Below are 17,271 nucleotides of genomic sequence, written 5' to 3'. Positions count from 1 at the left end.
GTAAATGTTTTGGGTTATATGTTATATGATAGTCATATTTTGTTCTTGGTATATGATATCTACATGATTGTTTTAAAATTGTATACTTTAAAGTTGTACTATAAAGTGACTTACAAAATTCTCACTTGTAAGGGTATATGCTTAATATTTTTAAGATCCAGGAAAAGAGAGGTATTTGGTGCATTATAAATTTTATAATGTAAGGAAAATATGCTTTAAACGTGCTGAACATGTCTCTTAGCCTGCCTATTTGGGGCATACAACATACATTGCTACAGCTGAGCAAAATTTAAAATAGATTTGAAGATTGCATCCATTAAAGATAGGTAGCATGGTACAGTAGATGGAAGACCGGACTGGGTTCCATTCCCATCTCAGCCCAAGATAACACAGCAGATCAGTGTCAAGTCACTTCCCTGACTTGGCTTTTTTTTTCTTCTTTCACCCTTTGTCTTTGACTTAATATGTGTTTGTACAGTGCCTAGCTAAAAGGGGCCCCCATCAGTAGGGCCTGTATGTGCTACTGTTAACAGTAGACGTATTGACAATACAAGCTCTTCTCTACTCATCCCTCTAGACTATGTTAGAATTGTTCAGTGAGATAACTTTAACTGCCTAAATGGCAACTGTATGATGGATTTTTACTCAGGCAAAAATAACAGATTTAAATATAATAAAATGAATAAGCTTTGAAACTTGGACAAGGATCTGTGTTGTGGATGCTACTGTCTTTGCTTCTATTTTTATTAAAACTCCATTCTGATTGTCTTTTCTGTCAAACTGTTGCAAACAAAATGTTTGTCATACAAAATACCAGTATAGAATCGCAGAGGAGTGTAGATGTGGAGGCTTCTAAACAATGGATTGGGAATATCTGTGAATGATATGATTTAAGTAATAAAGCCACAAGTGAAATAAAATAACTGGGAATGTTGTTGTTTTACAGATAAAGAATTATATGCTTGGATGAAATGTGTGAAAGGACAGCCTCATGATCACAAGCATTTGATGCCAACTCAGATTATTCCAGGCTCTGGTACGATCACATAAAAACAATTTATTCATAATTTCTTTCTGTGTGGAAAGACTGCATTAATTTTAAATAGAAGTTCTAGTAATTTCTGAAATTACTTTTCAAAGCTACCTGTAGCACAATATATCCTCACCAAATAAATGGGGAGGACAGAGTAGGAGAGGTGCAGAGAAACATGGAGGTGAGAATTGGTGGATGTGTATGCAGGGAAATATAGGGGACAGGGGGTCGGGGATGGGGGGAAAGTAGGGTTTACACATTGCCGGGTTTACACTGCTCCAGAGTTGTCTAAAGCAGTCAGAATGTACTAGTAAATCTGACCATAAAAGTTAAAATTAAAAAAAAAATCATGTTGATATTATATGCTTTCCAATAATAGAAACATTACATGGTAACATTCTTTTTGGGATTCTTATTTGTTGTTCATGAGTGAAATTATTAATAAACTTTTTTAAAAGTAGAAAATTCTCAGATAGTGTAACTATTGTGGTGCAGTTTAGGTTGAAAGTATGAATGTATAATTTAGGGTAAAAAGAACTAAAAGAATGTTTCAATTATCCCCCAAACAAGCATTGTAAACCCCAAAAATTCAGACTTTCGATTAAAATAAATACCTAATGGAATTTCTAATACAGTTGGGGCACCTGAAGAACCTTAACTCTGCCCTTCAGTGATACCATAAGGGGAAAAAATTAAAAATCAAATGTGTCTTTAAACAGTTCAAGTAAAATCATTTTAAATGGGACAACAAACACATAATAAATATAATTTTATGGTTGTTGCTTGGTATTATTTCAGGGGGAAGTTAGGGCATCCAAGCATACTTCACAGATTTAGATATCTAACTCTCAGACACACACATGCCATACCAAAATTTGGTTCAAAATATTTAAGTTGCCAGGTGAAGCACTCATCTCAGAAAATGCCAACATTATGACTGCCTACATATTCTCAGTTCTGTCCCCTTATGCATATGCATTATAATGTAGTGTTTTAAATAGGGATGTAAAATATTAATGGTTATATAGTTAACTGATAAGTAGTCTTACCATTAACCCTCCCTCGTTCACCCACCTCTTTCTGGGTGACAATCAGCTGGTAGAAGACCTTGCTGGGGGCTGGGGCCTCCATGTGGGTCTCGAACAGGTTCTCCTGCAGCAGAGATGCCAGTTTGGGATGTTGATAAGAGTTGACTATAGCAACCAGGAAGGGGTGAGCATCACGTTTCTTTGTGAAGACATGTCTCCGCACAGAACCAAGTGGGAATCTTGCAGAAAAATAGTATGTGATTATATAATTAAAGATATATCTTAAAGCTTGTACAGGAGACAGAGTTAAGACTAAGAGGACAATCTTCACTTTGTTGTTTCTTTGTTTGTGAGTGCTTAAGAATCTTTTGAGCTTTTAGTATGGAATATAAATAGTTTTATAATACCATCACACTTTTGTAAAGAGGATCACAAAATAAATTTACGTTGTTCATGAAAGAACTGTTAATGGTTTTCTTTATTCCTACTTTAACTTATAGTTCTGACAGATCTTCTAGATGCCATGCATAGTCTTAGAGAGAAATTTGAGATTAAATCCTATTGTCAGTGTACCAGCAAACAGAGCATACAAACTGGGAAGTTCCCTGCAATGAATGGTGTCTCTCAGGTGAGTCTATAGTATTTTTAAGTTCGGAGTTTAGTGTTTAGACATGTTGATATTTGTTGATTTTTTTTAAAAAAATATTTGAATAATATCAATAAATCAACTTTTTCATGAATTTTATATAATTCTGTTCTGTGTAATTAATATATTAGCAAATTACCATTGTTGCTACTGTTTTGCTCATATTAAAACAAAATACTATATTTAAAAATAAAATTGTTCTCCTCTATAGGTTTTACAGAATGTCCTTAATCACAGTAATAAAATTTCTCTGTGCATGCCTGAGTCTCAGCAGCCGAATACCCCTCAAAAGTCTGAGACAAATGGCAATACAAGTCCAGGGAGTGATGTAAGTGCAGACAGCAAGTTAACTCCACCAGAATCCCAGTCTCCACTGCATTGGTTAGCTGATCTAGCAGAGCAAAAAGCCAGAGAGGAAAAGAAAGGTAAATATTAGACATACTAATGTTAAGTGCGTGGTTTTGGGTGCTCCAGGAATTTGTGCTGAACTCACTATAAAAAAAATTCCACGTTGGGTTTCATTTGTGTCATAAATAATTAAAATGTCATATTTCCTAATCTTATAAACTCAGTGCTGCCTTCTAGGGGCATCAAAACTAGTTACCAATTATTTGTTGAATATAACAGAGAAGCCACTAGTGGAATGCATATGTAATGTGTTAGTGTTTCCCAGCCTCTCTCAGCTACAGCATCTCTCATTTGTGACAGGTGCACACTCAGCTACATGTCTGAGATGTTGAGGAAGGCCTTTTCATGGTACACTGTTTGACTGCATTTTGAAGGATCTAATTCATCCTCTGGTGTGTTTTCAGGTGAATAAAGCACTAGTGCTACAGTATATTACCACCACTATAAAATGCAGGATGCCAGTGTTCGAATTTCTGCATCATGACACAATCATGTATCAAAAGTATTTTTTATTTTAGAAAATAAAGAATGTCTTCCTGGAAAACATACTAAAGAAGAGAGAGACCAAGAGAGTTCAGAGTCTCTAAATTGTAAAACATCTCCTCCTGTGTCCCAGAACAACGAACAGGGCTCAACCTTACGAGACCTACTGACTACAACAGCTGGCAAACTGCGTCTGGGCTCTACAGATGCTGGCATTGCTTTTGCTCCAGTTTACTCTACAGGCACAACAGTGAGTGTATTTCCATAATGCATGGGGTTTTGAAAATTCACACAACTTGCTTTGGTACATTTTAATTAGAACAGCCTAATGACACTAGCTTTGAATGTTAATTTATAATTAAATATGTAAGTAAACATCACTAAAGCTTCCCTGAAAGAAAGGTAACTTGCATGTTTAGTGATGATTGATACATATTGTAAATAATTTGGACATTGATTTAGATTAAACATTGACTTAGTAATTTAAAGAGAGTTGAATATATTCATTGTCATTTTAACTGCAGTTCCCTGATTCCAGATGATTATTTCAGTAAACTTTTCTGTGGGTGCAATATATTAGTATATAGTTTTTATTTATATTTAATATTTCTGACATTCTGTTGAAGAAGGTAAATCTAAAATTTCCTAGTAAACTATTTTTGTTTTTCTACAAGGGTGGCAAAGGTGGAAGGACTATGCCAAACATTCTTGATGACATAATTGCTTCAGTTGTAGAAAACAAGATTCCACCAAATAGACCACCAAAGATAAATGTAAAATCTGAACTGAAGGATGGGCCAAAAGATGGTCAAAAATCTATTCTGGATGATTGCAGTAAATTCTACAGCGGTATTCCACATTCCTGGATCTGTGATAAGCATATTTTGTGGCTCAAAGATCATAAAAACAGCAGCAACTGGAAGCTCTTTAAAGAGTGCTGGAAACAAGGAAAGGTACATATCGAAGTGCAGTTCTATTATGAAAAGTGACTCTAGGTATAGGTTCCATGTTTGTGTGTCTCAGACTTTCAGATCCATTCTGCTCAGTTTACAAGTAAAATGATGGTAATTCAAACTTTCAGCTGTATTAGGTTAGCAGGGCTAACAGGAGTAAAACCTAATTAGTCAGTAAAGTGAACAGGTATTTTCATCATCATATTATTATTTCACCATCAGCAGTAGTTTCTCCCTCCATCACCAGCACAAACTCCCACTAATTCAATAGCATGACCTTTAGAATTTAACCTCAACTCCACAGGTGCCACGCCAGGTAAATTTTTTTTTTTTTTTTTTTGGTAAAAGTAGGGAATTAGAAATAAATTTAACAGCTAAAGATATAAAGACAACTGAAAGAAGTCTGAATGCACATCTTTTGTTCACCCTTGGCAAATACAGAATATATGTGTACTGAAAGTAGAGTTTAAAATAAAAACATAATTACTTGAGGTCTTTTTCCACAAAGATTAGAAAGTATATTCATAGATTATTTGGATCCAGTGATGCAGACTGTTCAAATGATGTTAGGTAACTGGAGAAATTCTAGACTTCTTCTTATTTACACCAGTGTAGAGAAATATGGGTTAAAAGTAGTCCAAAGTTACAGTTTTAATTTATTAAGTTTTTCCTAAAATTAGATAATAGGAAGAAAAATCAGATTTTACTTGGCAGGTGGTGCTGTGGGAGAGAAACAGCATATTAAACAAGCTACTCTTCATAATTATAATAATAATAGAAGATGGAATAATAGAATAATTCACCCTAACTGAATATGTTACTAACAGGCATTTGCAGTTACAGAAGAAACTGGGATGGGGGAATGAAAATAATCTGGATGGATTGAGATTAGAAAGTGAGATGGTTTAAAGGAAAGAAAAGCACAGTTACGACTTTGGACAGAACTACATGTGTTCATGTTTGAAATGGTTTTTCACAACAGTAAGGGTTGGAAATGCAATTTTTATTGAAATGGAAACTTAAATTTTGAAAACTCAAATATTGAAATACTGAAAACTCAAAATCTAGAAGAACTGAGTGATAACACTCCCCATGCACTGGGGAAAATTTCTTATCACTAGAGACCAGCCAAATTTATTTGATAGGTTATTTAACAAATTTAAGTATTGTGTTCCTTTTGTTGGTTTTGTTGCATCAGTCAAAACTGAAGTTTGTCTCACTGGTCTGCCACATTTACTAGCTTCTGGGGTTGTATAAGCAGAAAATGTAAATACATATGCTAAGAAGCACTAAATGTGTAAGCAAAAAACTTTAGAATGACTTGAGCTCATCAGTATTGTGTGGTGTTCTTTGAGTGCTTGCTCATGTCAGTTCCATTTTAAGTGTGCACACGCCCACGTGCATAGTTGTTGGAGATTTCTGCCTTAGCGGTATCTGTCGGGCTGGCTGTAGCACCCTCTGCAGTGGCGCTCCCATGCGGTGTTATATCAGGCGCCGCCAGCCCTGCACCCTCTCAGTTCCTTCTTACCACCCGTGATGGTTGGTTGGAGTGCCTTGTCTTGCATCGCAAGAGCAGTAGCGGTTTTTCCTCATAGACTTCATTCTGTTCGTTGTTGTATATAGTTCATAGTGGTTAGTCATAATGTTAAGTTAGTAGAGTCCTGGTTGGGACTTTGCCTCAAGCAGAGCATGCCCCGCTCTCCCAGCTTCAAGTCATGCAGCAGGCCGATGCCGATAAGTGATCCCCATGACAGTTGTCTCAAGTGTCTTGGAGAAAGCCACAGAAAGGACATGTTGTATTTGCAAGAACTTTCGCCCTCGCACCCAAAAGGAGCAGGATATCCGCTTGAGTCCCTCCTAATGGAGGCTGCTCTTCGCCCCGCGTTGGAGTCCTCCACCGGATCCCATGCCGAGTACATCAGCTTTGGTGCACAGTGCGCTGCCAGCACCAGACTCGGCCCAGCAGCACCCCCCCTCGCTGGTGCCAAGGAAGTGGCAGAAGAAGCAGACCTGTTTGTCAGGAAAGTTTATCGGATGGCCAGCTTACACTTTAGGGTCTCTAACCACCAGGCCCTGCTGGGAGGTTATAACTTTAATCTATGGGACTTTCTTAATAAGGTGGAAGAGGCTCTCCCACAGGACCGTGCCCAAGAGTTCGCTGAGTTGGTGAGTGAAGGCATGGCGATGGTCCGGGGAGTCCTCCAGATGGGATGTGAATGGATTCAGCTGCCAGGGTGGTCACATCGGCGGTGGCCATGAGACGCAACTCCTGATTGCAGGCTTCTGAGCTGTCCCAGGAGATGCAGACCACGATCCAGGACCTCACATTTGAAAGTTTGGGGCTCTTCTCTGAGCTGACTGACTGACTGTAGGCTCCATGGACTCAAGGACTCCCAAGCCACCTTCCACTCCCTGGGCTTGCACGCCCCTCAGCCAGTCAGGAAGCCGTTCTGACCTCTGCCGCTGCCTCCTCAGTCGCAGTGTAGGTCCTGTGGGGCTCTCAGGTTTGGCTCCTGCATGAGGAAGGACAAGGATAAGGGGCGTAAGAGACACTACCCATCCTCTTCCCACCTGGCTGCCCAACTTGACCCTCCCAGAAGTCAGGGAGGCCAAAAGCAGTCATTTTGAGGATGCACTAAGGGACAGTACTGGATCCAACCCTCCCTTTCCTCAACTGTCTCTGTCCTTTCCGGTTGGCCTGGTCCCATGTCACTTCGGACCACTGGGTGCTTGATACAGTTTCGTCAGGCTGCAGGCTGATTCCTGAGCAACTCCTCGTTCAGGAGGCTGAAAATGTCCTGCACCTTGAGCGAGTGGAAAAGGTTTCTCGGAACATGGAAGGCAGAGGATTTTACTCCCGTTACTTCCTAATTCCGAAGGCAAAGAGGGGCCTCAGACCCATCCTAGACCTGCGTCGCCTCAACAAGTCCTTCAAGAAGTTGAAGTTTTGCATGGTCTCTCTAGCCTCCATCATTCCCTCCCTGGATCCAGGAGATTGGTACATCACCCTCGATTTAAAGGATGCATACTTCCATATGTCCATCTTCCTGGGGCACTGACACTTCTTCCTCTTCACGTTGGGCCAGTGCCATTTCCAGTTCATGGCAATGCCCTTTGGTCTCTTGTCGACCCCAAGAGTGTTCACAAAGTGTATAGCGCCAGTGGCCGCTTACCTGAGATGTCGAGAAGTCCAAATATTACCCCTACCTTGATGACTGATAAGCGGCCGGTCCCCAGATCAGGTGCGGAGGCATCGCGATCTGGTATGTTCCACCTGTTGCAATCTGGTGTTGATAACAAATGAGAAAAAGTCAACCTTAACCCCGGTACAATGCATAGAATTCATTGGAGCGGTCCTTGACTCCACTCGGGCCAGGACCTTCCTCCCTGAGACTCGGTTCCAGGCCATGGCAGACCTCATTGCGGGCCTGCGGACCCACCCGCTCACCACTGCTCACATGTGCCTGAGACTGTTGGGCCACATGGCAGCATGTACTTATGTGATCCAGCACACATCTTTGCCTCAAACCCCTTCAGGCAGGGCTAGCGTCGGTCTACGTCCCCAATGTCAGGGAACTCATGGCAGTTCGACTAGGCTGCCAAGCCTTTCTACCTCAGATTCAAGACAGGGTGGTGCAGGTCCTGACGGACAATACGGCTACGGTCTTGAATATCAACAGGTAGGCAGAGCCAGGTCGTCTGCCCTCTGTCAGGAAGCCCTCTGGCTCTGGGACGTCTGTCTGCAGCACAACATCCATCTTGTGGCCGCTCACCTTCCAGGGACCAAGAACACTTTGGCAGATCACCTCAGCAGGACATTCTTGTCTCACCATAAATGGTCCCTTCATCCGGAGTTGGTCAGTTCCAACTTCCACAGGTGGGGAACTCCCGTGGGTGGACCTGTGCACGTCTAGGCAGAACAGGAAATGCCACGTCTTCTGCTCGATTGGGGGTATGGACGGAGAATGCTTGTCGGACGCCTTTCTGCTTCTGTGGTCGGGGGCTTTGATGGACACCTTCCCTCCAGTGCCGTTGCTGGCCAGGGTCTTCACAAGGATCAAACAGGACAGGATCAGGGTCATCAGGGTCATCCTCATAGCACCGGCATGGCCGCGCCAACACCGGTTAAGCAGTCTGCTGGACCTTTCAGTGGCAACCCCGTTCCAGCTACCACTCAGGTTGGACCTGTTGTCCCAGAACCATGGCAGTCTTTTGCTCCCCAACCTGGCTGCGTTACATCTGATGGCCTGGCTGCTGCATGGGGTTCAGCGCATCCTGTTGGGAAGTAAGAAGCCCTCCACCAGAGCGACCTACCTGGTCAAGTAGAAATTGTTCACTTGCTGGATTGCAGACAAAGGTGTTCTTCCCGAGCAGGCTGCCTGCAACTTATTCTTGACTGCCTCCTGCATCTCAAGCTCCAAGGCTTGTCCCTCTCATCAGTCAAGGTCCACCTAGTGGCCGTCTCTGCCTTCCACCTGCTGTTCAAGGGCAGATCAGTTTTTGCTCAGGATATCACAGCCAGATTCCTTAAGTGCCTAGAGTGCCTCCACCTGCAAGTCAGGGACCCTGTCCTACAGTGGGATTTGAATCTGGTGCTGTGGCAGCTCACGGGTCCTCCCTTCGAGCCTCTGGCTTCCTGCTCTCGCCTTCTCCTGTCTTGGAAGGTAGCATTCCTGGTCACAGTGACGTCGGCCCACCGAATATCCAAGATTCGGGCGCTCACCTCAGAGCCACCGTACACGGTCTTCTACAAGGACAAGGTCCAGCTAAGGCCACACTCGGCTTTTCTTCCCTAGGTAGTCTCTCAGTTTCATTCAAGCCAGGACATTTACTTATGCGGCTTCGGAAAGAAGACCAGTAAGTCAGAGGAGGAGCGTAGGCTACATGCCCTACACATCAGGAGGACTCTGCCCTTCTACATTGACAGGATGAAGCCATTCTGTAAGTCGACGCAGTTTTTTGTTGCTGTGGTCGACAGGATGAAAGGTTGCCCTATATCCACTCAAGGAATTTCCTCTTTGGATCACTGCCTGCATTCACTTCTGCTATGACAAAGCTAAGGTGCCACCCCCGGCAATCGTCACCGCCCACTCTACCAGGGCACAAGACTCTTCAGCAGCCTTTCTGGCCCATGTGCCTATTCAGGACATCTGTAGAGTGGTCCCTTGGTCGTCTGTCCATACCTTTATATCCCACTATGCACTGACCCAGCAGGCCCAGGATGGTGCTGGCTTCAGTAGGGCAGTACTGCAAGCCACTAAGCTGTGAACTCCAGGCCCACCTCTGTGCATACTGCTTGTAAGTTACCGAAAATGGAATCAACATGAGCAAGCACTTGAAGAAGAAAAACGGTTTCCTACCTTTTCATAACTGTTGTTCTTCAACATGTGTTACTCATGTCCATTCCATTTCCCACCCTCCTACCCCTGTTGGAGTTGTCGGCAAGAAGGAACAGAGAGGTCCAGGGCAGGCAGCGCCTGATGTACCGCCGCATGGGAGCATGGCTCCAGAGGACGGCACAGGCGGCCCTACACTAAAGCAGAAATCTCTGACAACTGTGCACGTGGGCACGCGCACTCCTAAAATGGAATGGACGTGAGCAATGCATCTCGAAGAACAAGTTACGAAAAGGTAGGTAACTGTTTTTTTCTCAGTTCATTAGTAATTACAGTTTTTGAATCAAATATCTACACTGATACTAGAAAAAAACGTTCTCTAACAACGGTTACAACGCAGACACTTTGAGAAGAAGAATTGTGATGTGCGCTGAGGATAACTGAAAGTGTGACGCTGTACCCAACAAGTTTTATATATTTTAAATAATTGAACCTTTTATTACAGAACATGAATTCTTAGTCTTGTGCTTGTTCTATTTCACTGTTTAATATCTGACTGATCAGATATCTGAACTTTTGGAGAATGAATTAGTAGGATCGGTATGTAGCATATATTGGCCCTTTCCCCATATTGAAAGGTATATTTTTAATAGATTTTATTACTGTGCTCAGAAGTTTGTAAGGCACATCACAAATAGTTTTCTCAGTGTCAATGTAGATATTTGATTCAAATTCTGTAATTACTATTAATAAATAAGAAGGATTCTCCTAAATTGTGTTGAAGATTAGGCAACAGAAAAATTCTCAATGAAATCCTGATCATATTGAAGTCAATGGCAGTTTTGCCATTGACTTCAGGGGGCCAAGACTTCACCCCAAGACTAGAATGTATTTATTTGCTTTGGCTTAATTGAAAAAGCACCATCTTGAAATGCAGTTTGTATTAGACTTTTACCATTTCCTTTATTTATTTTTAAGCCTGTATTAGTGTCTGGAGTGCACAAGAAGATGAACATCAACTTGTGGAAGGCAGAGTCAATTAGCCTAGATTTTGGAGACCACAAAGCTGATCTGCTAAACTGCAAAGACAGCATTATTTCAAACACCAATGTCAAGGAATTCTGGGATGGTTTTGAAGAAGTTGCAAGTATGTTATTTCAAGTATATTATTCCAATAATCATAAATACTGTAGCCACATATGCGGCAAACAAAGGATACTCTTTAACCATGGATTTTGAGGTTTTGAAGATGTTTAATTCAAACAAAAATTTTAGCCAATCTGTTTAGAGAGTACAGAGGCTTTGCATTTTGTACGTTTGCAGGATGGCATAGATACAGTATATGCCATAATATTTTCTGTATCACTCTATGAATTTTAAAGTAAATTAAATGTCCAATTTTGAGCTCAGCTATTTAAATGTGTCTTATCTTGGAGCTTGTAAAATTAGTTGCTTAGCACATGCATTAATTTTCAAAGATATGGTACAATATACAGTGTATATCTGAGATCAGAATGGAGCAGTGAAAGTTCAGTTGTATCGACCGGTTCAGTATAAAGAAAAAGCCTAAATGTGTGTAGTTTTGAATAATTTGTATATTGTTTACAGAACGGCAAAAAATAAAAGGTGGGGAAACAGTTATATTAAAACTGAAAGACTGGCCCTCTGGTGAAGACTTCAAGGCTATGATGCCTGCAAGGTATTTCTTTATTTAAAATTCATAAATTCATTATGATGATTTTATTTGTGTGTCAGAAATAATATGCATCCAGTTACATTCTTCGTTCTTTTGTTCTCTAGGTATGAAGACTTATTAAAAAGTTTACCACTGCCAGAATATTGTAACCCAGAAGGAAAATTGAACTTGGCTTCCCATTTACCAGGGTTTTTTGTACGTCCAGATTTGGGACCCAGATTATGCAGTGCGTACGGTAAGTGACTATTAATATCATAGGAATACAGGAATTTCCATACTCTTCCATGCCTGTGTTCCCTTTAATCCAGTATCCTGTCTCTGACCATGGCTAGCATGTGATGGTTTAGAGCAAGGTGCAGTTGTCATTTAGTGAGCAATTATGGATAGACCGTAAAGGAAATCACTTCTAATCTCTCTGTTAATGATTGGTTTATGCCCTGAAGCATGAGGGTATTCCTTATACATTGTATTTTTTTATCCTCTCTAATACAGTTGTGGATATTCTCTACAGAGTAATATTGCTTCTATCAGTTTCACTTATTAATAAACTCCCAAGTCATTTAATTTTTCTGCCTCTATATTTATTTTATGTTGAAGACTCAAAAAACCTGTTTCGAATAGACTTTGCTTCCCTCAGTCTTTCTGCACTCCAGTGTCTCCCACAGTTCTAGGTATCTGGGCTGCTCCTCTCTACTCTGCACCTCGGGGAGGCAAATCAATGTTTTGGCACTCTGGCCATGCTCCCTCTGCCAGATTCTCTGTCTCCGAAGCAGCAGGCAATTGACAGGTCAATTGTTCCCACCCTCATTTGTCTAGTTCTTCAATTTTTTACCCAGTTTTTCCGGAAGTGGTGAGCAGATTTCTCTTTTTCAGATATCTCCTCCTCCCTGGGTTAGTTAACACTACAGTGGTTTAAATCACCCTGAGCTCCACTGCAGCATCTTCCTGCCGGCTCCTCTGCCCCATACAGGCATGGCAGAGCAGCCAAGAAAGCACTGGATCAAATCTAAACTGCGCTCTATGTATGAGGCAGCCTTCCCCGGCTCAGTAGATCGTGAGTTGTGCCTAGACACCTGACACTCACTCCATTACATCCTGGAGCTATGAGTTGGACAGGCATCTAGGGACTCCTTCCCACCAAAGCATCTGTGACTCTATCATGGGAAAAATGGACCAGGAACTCCAGTGCAGAACAGGGAGAGGCTCCAAAGGTAAAGAGGACTCCAGCCAGTTAACTTACGGGGTAAGACCTAGGGGACCCTGGAGAACAAAGAATGGAGGCTTTCAGGTCAACAAGTTCCCTCCCCCAAGACCCCTACAAGTCTTAAAGTGGGTCCTGAGTGCCCTGGGAAAAGAAGCAGGGCTGCTAATCAGTCTCCCTCTCTCCCAGTTTGACTGAGGACTCTGAAAATGTGTCCCCCCACCCCAGAATGGAACCCAGCAGGGGAGATTTCAGAGAGAGAGATCCATCGAGACGGCTTTAGGCACAAAAGGCTTCACCAAAGCCACAGCAGAGCTTCTATGCTCCCCACGTGCCCAAAAAGAGCTGAAAAAAACAGAGAAAATCCAGAAAGTACAAATCTTCTGACCTCTTGCCCCTCCTCCTCTTCCGAAAGCGAGCTGTCAAGGGCTGAAACCAAACAGGTCTGGAAAAAAAGAGGAATTCCAGGCTGTGCAGTAAGGTTGTCTCCATGATTCAAATTCAACCTGACACAGCTGTAGCATTCCTAGCAAGGGCAGAGCAGGGTGGTTATTTCCTCAGAAGGGGAAATATGCCTGAAGAAGCCCCCGGGTAGAAAGATGAAGGCCACTCTCTAAAAGGCTGCCTCTGCCACCCTCAGGGCATCCCTAATAGCTACCTGCCTTGCAAAAGCGTGTCTCTCCTGGATGGAAGATCTCAGAGCCCTTAATGACAGAGATCACCCTGACATTGGTTCCATTTTAAAGAAGGGCTTCCTAGCAACAGCATTTGTAGCTGATGCTTCAATGGCTGTAATGAAGTCCTCAGTCCAAGCCAGGATTTCCAGATCTGTAGCCAGATGCTACTTATGGCTCCAACCCTGGAAAGTGACTACCCATTCTAAGCAGGTCCTGTGCTCGGCCAAGTTCACAGGCTCTCTCTTTTTTGGAAAAAAGCTGGATAAGATGGTGGTTAACAGTGCTGCAAAATCCAAACATTAACTTTCTTTCATTGGTAAGTGCCCTCAGAAAAGAATATAGACTGGCCTTCAGACAGAGGTGCTCCTTTCAGAGGTGCTCCTTTAGTTTGTCATCATAGAGTTACCAACAAAGGGACAACAGATTCCCCAAAGGAAAACAGTAGAACCGAGTTTGAGGGGAAATCCAGAGTGATCTCAGCCTCCTTGCAAACCCACTTTGACAAAGATTGCATGTAGACTCTGCCCAGAACTGAGACTAGGGACTAGGGGACAAAATTTCCCATTTCCTGGAGGAATGGTTTACATTGGCCACAGACAAGTGAATCAGGGGTATAGTAAGCGAGGGATATTTCCTCAAGCTACAGGCTCCACCCCATCCATTCTTCATCCAGTTTCCCATTTCCAGCAATCCCTTAAAGCACAATATGATTCAGAACGAAGTATCTCATCTTTCAGATATGGGAATGCTAGAGTGTGTTCCCTCTCGGGGTTCTATGCAATCTGTTTCATTTTGCAGAAATGCACAGGGGGTATCCAAGCCGTTTTGGACCTCAAAAGGCTCAGCAAGTGAATGAAGAGAACAAGATTTTGGATGGAGACTCTGGCGTCTATTGTGTCGTCCCTGGTGCGGGGAGACTTCCTGACTTAAGTGGATCTAGGACAGGGGAGGGCAAACTACAGCCCGTGGGCTGGATCCGGCCTGTCAGGGCTTTCAGTCCGGCTTGCAGGATTACCAGCCCCATGGCGCAGCGTGGCTAAGGCAGGCTCCCTGCTTGCCCTGGCCCCACACCGCTCCCAGAAGTGGCCGGCACCATGTCCCTGCTGCCTCTGTGTGTGTGTGTGGGGGGGGGGGGGTAGAGGGCTCTGTGCACTGCCTGCAGGCACTGCCCCCTGCAGCTCCCCATTGGTCGGGAACGGGGAACCACAGCCAATGGGAGCTTTGGGCGAGGCGAGGGCGGTGCATGGCAGAACCCCACCCCCAGGAGCCATTGCCAGACATGCTGGACACTTCTGGGAACGGTGCGAGGCCAGGGCAGTCAAGGAGCCTGCCTCAGCCCCTCTGCACGCCGCTGCCACCCTAGCGCCGCTCAAAGTAAGCGGTGCCAGGCCAGAGCCCACACCCCAAACCCTTCCTGCACTCCGCACCCCAACTCCCTGCCCTGAGCCCCCTCTTGCACCCCAACCCCTTGCCCTGAGCCCCTTCCTGCACACCGCACTCCTTCCTGTGCCCCGAGCCCCTTCCTGCACACCGCACTCCCTCCTGTGCCCCAACCCCCCGTCCCAGCTCTATATTCATGGCACTGCATACAATTTCCCTACCCAGATGTGGCCCTCAGGCCAAAAAGTTTGTCCACCCCTGATCTAGAAGGTGCCACCACAGACTTCTGAGGTTTCCCTATGTCAGGAAACATAATCAGTACCCAGCACTCCCGTTCAGTCTGTTCTCAGCCCTCAGGGTTTTTTCAAAGATGGCAATCATAGCCAGATGCAGCTCACAGGGAGCCCACCTGGATGACATCCTGATCAGAGCTCCATCAGAGTGAACAGCTCACAGAGCCTTGTTCAGATGTTGTGGCTCCTGCTGGCTCAGTTTCATTATCAATGTCCAGAAAAGTTTATTGATTCCATCCACCAGAATTACTCATCTGGGGGGTGAAAATAGGCACCTTGCTATGAAAGCTCTACCCATCATTAGAAAGATTCCAGAAAATCCAAGATGTTATCTGCTTCAGAGCCACAGAAAACGTCCCATAGCACTGTGCCTTGAACAGGTAGGCCTTTTGGTGGTGTATATAGGATCACTCCATGGCCACAGTCATGCATCAGGTGCGTTCAAGCCTTCATCTTAAAAATGTGGGACCGTTCCTTGGAACACATGAAATATCATGAATGGATTCCGGTATAGGGGCTCAACTCCCTACAATGGATGTGAGCTCAGGACATTGTCCACAAAGGATGCTCTTCTGCTTTCCAACCAACTCCAGCCTGGAGAGTTTGGTAGCACGTTTGCAAACCCAAACAGCTCAGGGCCTCTGGAGCCCCAAGGAAACAGCTCATGGCATAAACCTTCTAGAGCTGAGAGCGGTCAAGCTGATTCTGCAGTAGTTCCAGACCTCTGTAGAGGAGAACCATGTCCTGATTCAGTCAGACAGCACAACTGCAGTTGCATATTTAAACCAAGGGGAACCAAGGAACCTGGCACTACACACGAAAGCAGTAGAAATAATGAGGTGGGTGGAGCAATTTCTCCTTTCCTTCAGAGCATTCCACATAAAAGGGGATGTGAACCAAAAGGCAGGCTAGCTCAGTGGGCTCATGGTTGTCAACTCCGAGTGGTGTCTGAATAGGAGGTTTCTGATCTCAGAGTTCAGATGTTTGGCCTCCATTCAACTGACCCATTGATGAATCATATGAACTCAGAGCCCGTAATACTTCACCAGGGAGTCAGACCCCAGATCCATGGCGCTTGTCCCACAGTTGGCTGCTGAATCTATTCTACGTGTTTCTACCCTTTCCACAACTGGGGAGGGTGGTCCAGAAAATAAAACAAGAACAGGCAGTGATAAAACTGATAACACCACATTGGCAGAGGAGACCTTGGTGTTCAAACCTGATATTGCTGAAACTGGAGCCTCGTCTCCAACTTCTATGGAGACTGGACATTCTCTCATAAAGTCCTCTTCTTCATCTGGACTGGGAGCGGCCTCAACTAACAGCCTGTCTATTAAAAAGGAAGCTCTAAAAGATCTTGGTCTGTCCTCCAGAGCCATTAAGACATTGCTTTCATTTAGAAAAGTATCAACACTAAAGGCATACTCCTCAGTCTGGTCCAGATTCAACAACTGGTGCCAAGAGCACAGTGCAAATCCCAGAAATCCAGGAATTCCAGCCATTTTGGGTTTTCCCCAAGGAGAAAGAGGTCTTCAGCCCAATACCATTGCACATCAAGTGTCTGTTCTTAGTAGCAGGATGTTCACAGGATCCTCTGGCTCCCTCCCAGATAACAAGATTCCTTTGAGCAGTCCAATTAGCTAGACCTGCAGTCAATCTGCTATTTTCAACATGGGACCTACCTCAAGTGTAGAGGGCTTTGACAAACTATCCCTCTGAGTCTTTGCCTTCACTGTTGCCATTTTACTTATCTATTAATACTTGTTTCTTAATAGCTGTCACGTCCACCAAGTGAGTGCCGGAGCTGGCAGCCTTTTCTATACAAGAGTCTTACTGTGTGTTCCATGAGGACAAGGCAGAGCTCAGGACACTAAAATCCTTTCTTCCTAAGATATATTCCTCCTTCCACATTTCCCAAGAGGTTGTGCTTCCTTCGTTTTGTCAAAAAACACAGCATCCAACTGAAAAAATATGGCACACCTTAGATTTTCAGAGTTCTGCTTATACCTATCTTAGATGTATAGAATCACAAGGCGATTGGGCTCTCTCTTCGTGTCCTTCCATCCAAAATGCCAGGGACTCAGAGTTTCCATGTTCTCCATTGCTAGTTGGATTAAACTATGCATTGTGGAAGCCT

At 43.7% G+C, this 17,271-nt stretch overlaps 1 protein-coding gene across 6 annotated transcripts in view; it reads left to right on the top strand.

Moving 5' to 3' along the window:
* Positions 1-17,271, top strand: part of JMJD1C (jumonji domain containing 1C) — a 310,246-nt gene that overhangs the window by 268,739 nt on the left and 24,236 nt on the right. For 5 of the 6 annotated variants that reach the window (XM_048857004.2, XM_048857005.2, XM_048857007.2 and 2 more), the window contains 8 exons: positions 947-1,036; positions 2,562-2,689; positions 2,919-3,132; positions 3,634-3,848; positions 4,273-4,551; positions 10,866-11,034; positions 11,496-11,586; positions 11,688-11,818. In XM_048857004.2, coding sequence (XP_048712961.1) covers positions 947-1,036; positions 2,562-2,689; positions 2,919-3,132; positions 3,634-3,848; positions 4,273-4,551; positions 10,866-11,034; positions 11,496-11,586; positions 11,688-11,818 — 1,317 coding nt within the window. Of the gene's footprint in view, positions 1-946; positions 1,037-2,561; positions 2,690-2,918; positions 3,133-3,415; positions 3,520-3,633; positions 3,849-4,272; positions 4,552-10,865; positions 11,035-11,495; positions 11,587-11,687; positions 11,819-17,271 lie in introns of those variants that run through there. The other variant, XR_012669363.1, reaches the window with a different exon arrangement.

This window comes from Caretta caretta, chromosome 7, assembly GCF_965140235.1.
Source record: "Caretta caretta isolate rCarCar2 chromosome 7, rCarCar1.hap1, whole genome shotgun sequence".
In the NCBI taxonomy this organism is placed as follows: domain Eukaryota; kingdom Metazoa; phylum Chordata; order Testudines; family Cheloniidae; genus Caretta; species Caretta caretta.
Note: the sequence above shows the minus strand (reverse complement) of the source record. Positions and strands in the feature narration are given on the sequence as shown.